Genomic DNA, 12,694 nt, shown 5'->3' with positions numbered 1-12,694 from the left:
GACTTACCTGTAGTATATGGATGTTGAGGACAGACTAACCTGTTCTATATAGATGTTGAGGAGGGACTTACCTGTAGTATATAGATGTTGAGGACAGACTTACCTGTAGTATACAGATGTTGAGGAGGGACTTACCTGTAGTGTATTGATGTTGAAGACAGACTTACCTGTAGTATACAGATGATGAGGACAGAATTACCTGTAGTATATTGATGTTGAGGACATACTTACCTGTAGTATACAGATGTTGAGGAAGGACTTACCTGTAGTATATGGATGTTGAGGACAGACTTACCTTTAGTATACGGATGTTGAGGACAGAATTACCTGTAGTATATTGATGTTGAGGACATACTTACCTGTTGTATACAGATGTTGAGGAAGGACTTACCTGTAGTATATGGATGTTGAGGATAGACTTACCTGTAGTATATGGATATTGAGGACAGACTTACCTGTAGTATAAAGTTATTGATAACAGTCTTATCTGTGCTATATAGATTTTGAGGACAGACTTACCTGTACTATATAGATGTTGAGGACAGACTTACCTGTATTATATGGATGTTGTGGAGGGACTTACCTGTACTATATATATGTTGAGGACAGACTTACATGTTCTATATAGATGTTGAGGACAGACTTACCTGTTCTATATAGATGTTGAGGACAGACTTACCTGTAGTAAATGGATGTTGTGGAGGGACTAACCTCTACTATATATATGTTGAGGATAGACTTACATGTTCTATATAGATGTTGAGGACAGACTTACCTGTAGTAAATGGATGATGCGGATGGACTTACCTGTAGTATACGGATGTTGAGGACAGACTAACCTGTTCTATATAGATGTTAAGGAGGGACTTACCTGTAGTATATAGATGTTGAGGACAGACTTACATGTAGTATACAGATGTTGAGGAGGGACTTTCCTGTAGTGTATTGATGTTGAGGACAGAGTTACCTGTAGTATATTGATGTTGAGGACATACTTGCCTGTAGTATACAGATGTTGAGGAAGGACTTACCTGTAGTATATGGATGTTGAGGACAGACTTACCTGTAGTATATGGATATTGAGGACAGACTTACCTGTAGTATATAGTTATTGATAACAGTCATGAATCCATTCCTTAGTCACGGTGACATGGCTTACCTGTACTATATAGATGTTGAGGACAGAATTTCCTATAGTATATGGATGTTGTGGAGGGACTTACCTTTACTACATATATGTTGAGGACAGACTTACATGTTCTTTATAGATGCATGGTGAGGATAGACTTACCTGTACTATATAGATGTTTAGGACAGACTTACCTGTAGTACACGGATGGCCTGGTCCAGGACAGACTTAGTGTCTGTGTTGTAATCAGATGAGGGAAGTGAGAGTTGACTGAAGTGGGCCTGTAGAAGGAGACAAGCCTTGGTGTGGGAGGACTCGTAGGAATGGGGATTAACTGCCAGCGGCACCTTGGTCGCCAGTTCACTATGGAAACAAACAAAACAATATTTCAGATTACTTAAGACTGGTGTACATTTTCAACAAGAGGCAAAGAGGGCCTGTATCGCTCACCTTAATATTTAACGAGTCATAGCAAAGTATTCTTATTAAATATTATACTGTGCTACAAATATATCACCCGTTAACTTTGTCGGCACCATCTGTTGAAACTACGTACCAGCCAAATATTATTATATGATTCTATGCTTTTTGGTTCTTCTTCAGATTGTTTGACATATTTTCCCCTGTGACTTTGTGAGTAGGTCAATGTCATTTTCCCTTCAAACTTTGTTGGCTCTATCCCAAGAAGCTACCAGCCAAATCTTATGAATCCATTCCTTTAGGTTCTTCAAAACAAATCTTTTGAAATGTTTTTTACGTTTGATCTGTGACCTTGTAAGTAGGTTGAGTTCATTTTTATTTGCAAACTTTGGTGAGCTCTATCGCCAGAAGTCACCAGTCAAATATTATGATTCTATGCCTTTCCATTATTCAGAAGAAGTCGTGACCCTGAAAGTAGGTCAAAGTCATTTTCATTTGCAAACTTTGTCATGCTGAATCTCAAAAAGTTACCAGCCAAATATGAAGATTCGATACCTTTAAGTTCCTCAGAAAAAGTCGCTTGAAGTGTTTGACATATCTGACCCTTGTGACCTTAAAAAAAGGTCAGGGTAATTTTTACTCGCAAACTTTGTCAGGATCCACCCCAAGAAGCTACCAGCCAAAACTTAGGATTGTATACCTTTCACTTCTTAGGAAGAAGTGTTTTACAAATTTGAATCCTGTGACCTTGAAAGTAGGTCAAGGTCATTTTCATTTTCAAACTTTGTCTGGCCCCTACCAACGAAGCTTTCAGCCAAATATCCTGACTCTAGGCCGGTCAGTTCTTCAGAAGAAGTTGTTTATAAGAGAAGTTGACGGACGAAGACGGGCGTACGGATGACGGACCAACAACGGAAGCCGCACCATGACATAAGCTCACTTGCCTTTCAGGCATGTGAGCTAATAAAAAAATTGACATTTTATTTTGCACACTTATTTTTTTATTGTCATGAGTTCCTCAATTATGATATTTTGAAATCATGTCAAGTCATTTCTTCTTGCAAACTTTGTGGCTCTACCTATAAGCATGCTCTTAGCCAAATATAACCGAAACTGTTAGCCAATGTCTAACCAATACTCCCGTCCAATAAAAACCATAACTGTAAGCTGAAAGCTAATGCTAGTTTCCCACTATCACGATTCGCAGCACGATTGAAATTATTGTCTTAATCGTGGACTAAACATGGTGATTCTATCAGATCTTAAGGTCAGTCGTGGCAATCATGTTAATGGTAGAAACTTTTTGAACGGTTCAAAATCAGATTGCAATTGTATCGCATCGTAACAAAGTGCGACAGATTGCATCTAATCGTGCTTCCAAATCGTGGTGATCGCGATCGATCTTAGACAAGACAAACACCACACTCTGTTGAGATGTGTTGTAAACTCCCACGTTCTGTTACGCTCTGTCAGGTCCCATTGCTCAAGACCTGACACGAATGACTAACAAGCAGATAGGAGTTGATACGAGAAGATGCAAGTAAATGCAGGTAGATATAATTTTTGATAGTTACGTTTTACACAAACGCTTACAATCTGTAACGATTCGATTGGACTCGATTGAAACAATCCCATCAAAACAAACATCCGAGCGCAACAAATCGTATCAGAACGTATCGACTCGCAACACCTCGTATCTAAACCTGAAATTTCATAAAAATTCAACGATCAGCTACGAATGGCCTGTCGTGGTGTTCATAACGGATCATACGACAGTGGGAACCTAGCATAACTAAGACAAAGTGTTGCAAAGCAATCCATAGTCCCCCCACCAGTAATGATCGACTTCTTTGTTTACAGAGCTGTACACCTAATTTAGTATATAGGTCNTACCTGTTACGCTCTGTAGGTTCCCATTGCTCAAGACCTGACACGATTGACTCACAAGCAGATAGGAGTTAATACGAGAAGATGCAAGTAAATGCAAGTAGATATAACTTTTGATTGTTACGTTTTACACAAACGCTCACAATCTGTTACGATTTGATTGGACTCGATTGAAACAATCCTTGCAAAACAACGGGAGATCAGACCGTGACAGATCGTGACACCTGAAAATGACAAATCATGATCATGACCAGGTCGCATCCGAGCGCAACAAATTGTATCAGAACGTATCGACTCGCAACACCTCGTATCCAAACTTGAATTTCAGAGAAATTCAACGATCAGCTACGAATGGCCAGTCGTGGTGTTCGTAACGGATCATACGACAGTGGGAACCTAGCATAACTAAGACAAAGTGTTGCAAAGCAATCCATAGTCCCCCACCAGTAATGACTTCTTTGTTTACAGAGCTGTACACCTAATTTAGTATATAGGTCACAGCGACATACTTCCTGTACTCCCTCCTTATGCCAAATCATACTTGCATACCAAATCATGTTAGCAAAGATGAAATCGGCCTAGTAGGAAAGGAAGAATTGTTCGGAAAAGGATTTTCAAAGAATTACCAGCTGTAATTCCGTAAAAATGGTCGGAATGAAAAAAATACTACCTAGTTGCATGAAGTCAGGGGGTAATTACCTTATCTGTAAACTTTCATTCAAATTGGCAAAGTAGTGTAGGAGAAGGATGAAGCTTTTATCAACAAAGGGGCATTACTTCATAAAAAAAGGGTCAAAATGAAAGATTATTACTGGGATGCACAACGTCAGAAGGGTAGATACCATATCTTGAAACTTTTTTTGAAATTGGCTATGTAGTATAGAAGTTGTCGGGACAAGAATTTTTCAACAAAGGGCCTTAACTCCATAAAAAGGGTAGAAAAAAAAACAACCTTCATGCGCAACTTTAGTTGGTAGTTATCATATACGGAAATTTTCATTGAAATCGATGCGTTTCTTTAGAAGGAGCTGTCACGACAAAAATGTACAGGGTTTTTCAATAAAGGGCCAAACGTAAAAATGAGTCAAATGAAAAAATAAAACCTGGATGCACACCTTCAGGTGGTAGTTATAATATCTGGAAACTTTCGTTGAAATCACTATTTATTCATTTAGCCCCTGTGACCTTGAAAGGAGGGCAAGTTGCTTTTTCCGTAGATACAAAAGAGTTTGCAAGTTGTAAAATGATGATTAAAACATTTTGAACAAAAATAAAAGTGATAATTTAATTCATATTTGAAATATCTAGAAAACTATCCCCTAAAAATACAAAGAATTCCAGTAGATGAATATTGTACACATGCTGGGAAAGTGTTTAATATAAAGGCAATCTTTTGATAAGTTTGTACATTTTTCAGTTGGATTGGATTAGCCTGAGGCAAAACAAAGAGTACCTACTTTGTTATAATACCATATATATGCAGCTAATCCATATCTGGTAATAGGTCCACCTATATCTATTGCAACTCATCAAAACCCCCAACAAATGCTATTTCATTGTCCTGTTATAAGCCAAGCACCCTATTTTGAGTAGGTGATTGGTGCCCTGGGATCATTTAGGATAAATTCAAGGTACGGATGCTGACAAAATAGCCATACTTTAAAGGTGCAAAACACAGATACATTTTAAATATACATCATGAATGACATTAACATAGATGTTCTGATGGATTTTAATCCTACACCTAGTACAACCACCACAAAAACTATAAAATTTCTTCTCCCCTGGTGTTTAAAGAGTGACTGTAAAATCTGTTTTATGATTTACCTTTATGTGTTATCCATCTCCGGAAAACACCACGATAAAATAAAATGTATCGGCACAGAACTATTTTTGTACAATCTTGGACTGGAGAGCTTTTAACACACCCTATATCTTTGATGGGTTCTATATCCATTGCAATCTTACAGACTTCTACAGATGATGAAAAAGCACACACAAAAACACCCACCTAACAAATCTGTGATATTATCAGCGTGACAATATTAATTTGTGTAATCTATGTTATATTATGTAACAAACTACACATATTTTCCACTCAATAATCCACAATTGTTGAATGGGAAGTTTTGATCATGCCAAACGCTTGTTTTCTTCATTATACCTTAGTATTTCAAGTTTCAGAAAAATATTTAGAATTTTGCGTTTAAGCTACATGTACCTGATGGAGAATATTGTTAGGTTGTAGGTGTTTTGTATGTCTGTTTTACCTACTGTCGGTCCTGTTAATACTTGGCAGTGAAGTTACTAGAATTGTTACCTATACTTTATACCTCACGGTGCCAGGACTGTTACCAACTTGTTTCTTACATCACTGTGTTGTATTTACTGTTTAACTGTCCCGTTAATATTTGGCAGTGTAGGTGCCAGGACCGCTATTTCTTACACTTCATGTGTCTGTGAATTTTTATACCATGTCCTGTTAATACCTGGCCGTGTCGGTCCTAGAACAGTTACGTACCTACACAATATTTTGCTGTGTCAGAAGTTTACCTGTTAATCTGGTCCTCGTTGTGTCGCACAGGAAGTTGGGCATATTCCTCTGCACTCTGTAAGTAAAATCGGACCAAATGTAAAACATTTGAATACATATTACAGTTATGGCTAGTATGTGACATAAAGGATATAAGTGCTGTTTAAAACATACCAGGTAAGTTCATAGTCAAAAACGCTAAAGTATGTGTACATTTCAAATTCCAAATTATTACATGTATCTAAATAAGATTTTATTAGTTGAAGCTTATTATAGAAAAAAAGTGTACATTTCTTTTAAGACCTGATAATGATTTTTGTGGATGTCTCAAGTTGAATGATTCCATACTGAGTTGTGTACATGTCTAAAGTATGTTAAGGTATCTCTACAGAGTTCAATTTAGTCTTGAATTGATGAATCTGATATGTTCATTATGTGCAGCTCAATTAACACTTAAGTGTGACTATTAGAGTATGGATTTGGGAATAAGAGTATGGATTTGGGAATTAGAGTATGGATTTGGGAATTAGAGTATGGTTTTGGGAATTAGCTAGAGTATGGTTTTGGGGATTAGAGTATGGATTTGGGGATTAGAATATGGATTTGGGGATTAGAGTATGGAATTGGGAATTAGAGTATGAATTTGGGGATTAGAGTATGGCTTTGGAAATTAGCTAGAGTATGGTTTTGGGGATTAGAGTATTGATTTGGGGATTAGAATATGGATTTGGGGATTAGAGTATGGATTTGGGAATTAGAGTATGGATTTGGGGATTAGAGTATGGTTTTGGAAATTAGAGTATGGTTTTAGGAATTAGAGTATGGATTTGGGGATTAGAGTATGGATTTGGGGATTTAAGAGTATGGTTTTGGGGATAAGAGTATGGATTTGGGGATAAGAGTATGGTTTTGGGAATTAGAGTATGGATTTGGGGATTAGAGTATGGTTTTGGGTAAAGCATGTCTGATGAAGATAACATTGTCATTGAGGTCAGGACTCCCGGCCTCCCCTTTTTGCATTGTATTTAGGAGCTCAGAGATAATGTGACTTATGGGAAGAATTTCAACGAGTTCATGGCTGGTTTGAATAATGGAAAGTATATTTAGAATGTCAGGGTGTGAATTATTGAGAATATTTCTATGTGTTCTGTGATGGTGTGACTTTTTAAAGGAGAGAATTTTTATAATTTCTGGGATGGTGTGACTTACGGAGAGAACTTCTACGAGATCCTCGATCGTGCACTCAGCATTCAGAGAATGGCGGAACTTGCGTACAGAGTTGTGGTTGAGATAGTAGTAGGAGGAAATACGCCCCAGAGTCTGGGGACGAATGGCCTTGTTATCCTGGAAACACAAACTTCACAGTAATAAACTGCTTAGACATATTTATAGAATTATCTTCTTAACAACAATGCAATTCACAAAATGGTATTGAAAATGATAGCAAATTCATCCTCTGGTAGTAAAATAAGGTGTTATTATATTGATCTATTTCTGAATCAAAATGCATTTATTTTTTATTTTGAAATTTTCTTCAGGTAAGTTAAGAAAGTTGCTCAGATTATAAAAGTGATAATTAAGTGACCCAGACCTAAATTTCTATTAATAGTAATGGTGACCTTCACCTTGACACCTGAAACACACACTTGTTTGAAGTTTTCTTAATTGGTTATAAGAAGCTTGATCAAAATCCATTCAAAATTAGATCGATGAAAAGTATTTTCTATCAATAGTCATGGTGAACTTGACCTTGGTTAAAACACACTGAAACACAACCTGTTTCCAGGTATTCTCATATTTTTGTATGAAGTTTTAATCAAATCTGTTCAGATATATAAAAGCTACACTGATTACAATTATTTTCTATAAATAGTAACGGTGACATGGACCTTGTCTGTAATACCCTAAAACACAAAACATTTCTATAAATAGTAATGGTGACATAGACCTTGTCTGTAATACCCTAAAACACAAAACATTTCTATAAATAGTCACGGTGACATGGACCTTGTCTGTAATACCCTAAAACACAAAACATTTCTATAAATAGTAACGGTGACATGGACCTTGTCTGTAATACCCTAAAACACAAGACATTTCCGATTGTACTCACTGTATCAAGTTTAAGTAATATCTGTTAAACATTGAAGTTGTTAGCTATACAGTGAACATAGTGTGAGCCTACCAGAAATTATAACTTCCACCAATGGCCTTGACCTTTGATCTAATACCTTGAACTTGATTAGGGTTCATCTTCTTGCCATTCATTATCATTGTACCAAGTTTGGATGAGATATAGAATACCAGCCTATGGTGACTACAAGATTAAAACCCATATGGAGGAACATGTGACTATATCTCCCTGCAAGGGGAATATAATTAAAGCACTGCATTTTACCATTAATAAACCCATACTCAGTAATCTATCCACCTTTTGGTAAAGATTCTATATACCCATTTGGTAAAAGTTTGCACTTTCTATTCAAACTTTTTGCTATATAGCCTTTCTAGCACAATGACAACCTAGCTGTTTCCAGAAATTCCATACTTGCTATGGCCTCCCAAACACAATGACCCTAGCTGTCCCAAAACTTCTGTTCATGCTATGGCCTCCCAAACACAATGACCCTAGTTGTTTCCAGAAACTCCATACTTGCTATGGCCTCCCAAACACAATGACCCTAGTTGTTTCCAGAAATTCCATACTTGCTATGGCCTCCCAAACACAATGACCCTAGCTGTTTCCAGAACTTCTGTTCTTGCTATGGCCTCCCAAACACAATGACAACCTAGCTGTTTCCAGAACTTCTGTTCTTGCTATGGCCTCCCAAATACAATGACAACCTAACTGTTTCCAGAACTTCTGTTCTTGCTATGGCCTCCCAAATACAATGACCCTAGCTGTTTCCAGAACTTCTGTTCTTGCTATGGCCTCCCAAATACAATGACCCTAGCTGTTTCCAGAACTTCTGTTCTTGCTTTGGCCTTCCAAACACAATGACAACCTAACTGTTTCCAGAACTTCTGTTCTTGCTATGGCCTCCCAAATACAATGACAACCTATCTGTTTCCAGAACTTCTGTTCTTGCTATGGCCTCCCAAACACAATGACAACCTAACTGTTTCCAGAATTTCTATTCTTGCTATGGCCTCCCAAATGCAATGACAACCTATCTGTTTCAAGAACTTCTGTTCTTGCTATGGCCTCCTAAATACAATGACCCTAGTTGTTTCAAGAACTTCTGTTCTTGCTATGGCCTCCCAAACACAATGAACCTAGCTGTTCCAAAACTTCTGTTCGTGATATGGCCTCCCAAATACAATGACAACCTATCTGTTTCCAGAACTTCTGTTCTTGTTATGGCCTCCGAAACACAATGACAACCTAACTGTTTTCAGAACTTCTGTTCTTGCTATGGCCTCCCAAATACAATGACAACCTAGCTGTTTCCAGAACTTCTGTTCTTGCTATGGCCTCCCAAATACAATGACAACCTATCTGTTTCCAGAACTTCTGTTCTTGCTATGGCCTCCCAAACACAATGACAACCTATCTGTTTCCAGAATTTCTGTTCTTGCTATGGCCTCCCAAATGCAATGACAACCTATCTGTTTCCAGAACTTCTGTTCTTGCTATGGCCTCCCAAACACAATGACAACCTAACTGTTTCCAAAATCTCTGTTCTTGCTATGGCCTCCCAAACACGATGACCCTAGCTGTTTCCAGAAATTCCATACCTGCTATGGTCTCCACATCACAATGGCCACCTATAGCTGTTCCAGCAATTTTTCAATATTCAATATGATCCGTTTCTCTTCTGCTTTTTACTTACTCTCAATGCCAGTTAATCTAGTGTATATTTTACAAGTTAAATTTAACTATTTAGTTGACAAATATTGCTTTTAAAAAATACTTTGCACATTTTATTGGCTTAATAATTAGCTAAAAAAAAATTAAAAAAAATCAATCTATATCATTTCATCACTTCAAGTCTGGAAAATGTGCATAATGTGAGGAAACAAAGAATATCATCAATAATTGCCTGTACATACCTCGCCAATCTCCAAACAGTAGGAAGACTCCAGTTCAAACAGTGCCTTCTCCACCAGGCCAGACAGGAACTTGTTGATACTGTCATAGTCTGTGTCGTCAAGGTTGTAGTAACTGTAATGACAAAACCAAACAAGACCACTCCAGCATCAACAAGATCAGGAACATTATCGTCAGCAAAACAATAAAAACCAGCTATATTAACTTAACAAAATGCAACATCAGCAATGACAAGATGATGACCATTTGTTTTGATTTAGATTCAAGAATGACTTCAGCTGCTAGCGCTGTACTGTTAAAAAAAAAAAACAGGCTCTGAAACAAGAAATCTAAAGGGCCTGTATCACTCGTTTTATAATGGTGTTGACAAATACATAACAAGACATTTGAATCAACCCAAAAAAGCTAAATGTAGGCTTCAGTTTTTCTTGAAAAGGACCAATTTGAAGATTTTGACACAAATGACACCAGCGTCCTTGAATATTGGTCAAGGTCATTAATTCAAAAACATTTCATAGTCGTTCACCCAAGCAAGACAAGGTGATACACTTTTAAGTTTTAAAATCTGAAGATATCCTAGAAAAAACATTTTTACATGTAATTTCCATTAAGATAACCATGCATGCTTTGAACCTCTGGGTTCAGGCCTATAGAACTTGTTATGTCATGTAAGTATATATGCTTACAATTACAGTTCACAGTCATGTTCCTAAGTGTTATTAGATGATAGCTTCCTGTTTTCCGCACAATATATAGGTTTTTCCGTGTAATTTTTAAATATAACAGGATAACCCAGCGTGTTAACGACATCATCCATTGTGTTTGTTTGGCTGATAATTTCTAGCCATTCCTGGTGCATTACTTATAAAGCTAACTTGTCAATATGAGTAACAGCTATTCCTTGTACATCCTATATACACAGTAACGGGGCACTCCCTATCAGTACTTTTTATGAATTGATAAATGTGGTGAGTGTATTTTGGTGAATTCTACAACGTGAGTGATGTACCAACACTTATCATTGATCAATAACTGTGTCCAATTAATACATGCATGCCCACCACGGTGTCAAAATCTACCACAGTGATGCCTTATCAGTCAGGCATCAAATCATTCTGCTAGATTTTATATATAGTAGAGTAGATATGATCAATATTTGTCTGTAATTAGAAAACAATTGATTCAGGCATATCAGCTTATTTGAAGAAAAAAAAATCAACATTTTTTTAAATACTCTTTATATTATTCCACCATACACATTAATTTGTTTTGTCTGAAATTCTATAGATGTATTTATTTAAACTGTCTAGAACTTTAGCGTTAGATCAAATATTAATAGAATAATGCCTTTTAAGTTGATGGATTGGCGCTCTCACAATAATGCAATAGAAAACTACATGTTAATTAACGCAATCCCAATTTAGCACCAAATTCAAAGTGCGAACAAGTACTGACATTAGTATACCACTGAAATATGTGTGTTTACAGTACATCACCATGGTAAAAAATGTTTGAAAATAACTGACAAATGGAGTCCTGTGTTACATAAATTTGTATTGTGCAACATATTTGAATGTGAATAATATACATTTCACCATAAGACACTCACAACAGTTAATTAATTAGTAGGCTTTCTACAGTTCATTGTTGTTCATCATTTTTACATAACTCAGTTAGTTGATTTAAAATTTTAGGCAATTTTCATCTTTTTAAAATTGAAAATCAAGTCATTTAGAGAGTTGATAAACATCTCTTCCACATGCAGTGTCATACAATTCATACATCTATCACATTTTGTTGCCTCGTCCAAATGATTGAATAATATATTTCTATCTCAGTAGTTCTATCATACATGTTAAATTGAGGATTGCTTCCACTTGACAAATAGACTTGGTGCGTCATAAGTTGCTCTCACAAATGTACTTAAACTTGCGTAATATGACCTGAATTCCCCAAGTGTTCATTGGATTTTCCTTATTGAGTCAGTATCCGGAGATGATGATTTGGCCTTTGATATTTTGATGGATTTTGGTACTTATCAGACAACCTTTGGGTTACAATATATCAGACAGACAGTTTAAGGGTCTAATCTGATTTTTTGTGCGTCAATATATTGGTAAGACTTATCCATCTAATCTGACACCCTATGGATCATGGGCCACACAACATTGGCAAGGTTGACCTGTCTGATCTGACACCCTGTGGGCACAGGATATTGGTCAAATTAGACAAGATGTTGAAATACGCAGGCCTTATTTGGTACATTTCAAAAGAAATATAATAACAGTATCATGTTGGATTTGAAAAAAATGTTGGAATATTCAAAGGTCAGGTAATAGAGGTTTGAGTGATTTTTTCTTTTCTTTTTTCTTTATCAGATTGAAACGTGTTGAAAACAAGAGATCCCAGAGGGATCTTGGTGCCCACCTTTGTACCATCTTCATTAGTTCTTTGTCAGTTCGATCTTTTCTCTTCTTTCCTCTAATCTGTTTGATAGAGTCATGTTAACAGTAAATGCACCTTGAGGTAAATTTTGATCAAACTTAATACTGATGTGTATGAAAGCCATATAAAAGTGAGTTTGTCATTTCACATATTTACTAGTACAGTACTTAATGTGAAAGAAATAGAATCGATCATTGCAATATGAGAAAGATCTGTTTAGTTCTTCTTT

The 12,694-nt window shown here is 36.6% G+C and overlaps 2 protein-coding genes across 2 annotated transcripts in view; one reads left to right on the top strand and one right to left on the bottom strand.

Moving 5' to 3' along the window:
• The window catches only part of LOC110456442 (activating signal cointegrator 1 complex subunit 3-like), a 356,696-nt gene that overhangs the window by 11,059 nt on the left and 332,943 nt on the right, over positions 1–12,694 (bottom strand). The window contains exons 36-39 of the mRNA XM_021507214.1: positions 10,023–10,134; positions 7,179–7,313; positions 5,990–6,045; positions 1,324–1,492 (exon numbers count right to left, since the gene is read on the bottom strand). Of these exons, the coding sequence (XP_021362889.1) occupies positions 1,324–1,492; positions 5,990–6,045; positions 7,179–7,313; positions 10,023–10,134 (472 nt within the window). The remainder of the gene's footprint in view (positions 1–1,323; positions 1,493–5,989; positions 6,046–7,178; positions 7,314–10,022; positions 10,135–12,694) is intronic.
• LOC110456415 (protein MTL1-like) overlaps positions 6,058–12,694 on the top strand; it is a 24,326-nt gene continuing 17,689 nt past the window's right edge. Inside the window, exon 1 of the mRNA XM_021507170.1 lies at positions 6,058–6,146. The gene's annotated coding sequence lies outside the window, so the exon portion shown is untranslated. The remainder of the gene's footprint in view (positions 6,147–12,694) is intronic.

This window comes from Mizuhopecten yessoensis, unplaced genomic scaffold, assembly GCF_002113885.1.
Source record: "Mizuhopecten yessoensis strain PY_sf001 unplaced genomic scaffold, ASM211388v2 scaffold8745, whole genome shotgun sequence".
Lineage (NCBI taxonomy): Eukaryota > Metazoa > Mollusca > Bivalvia > Pectinida > Pectinidae > Mizuhopecten > Mizuhopecten yessoensis.
This window is presented reverse-complemented; position numbering and strand designations above follow the sequence as displayed.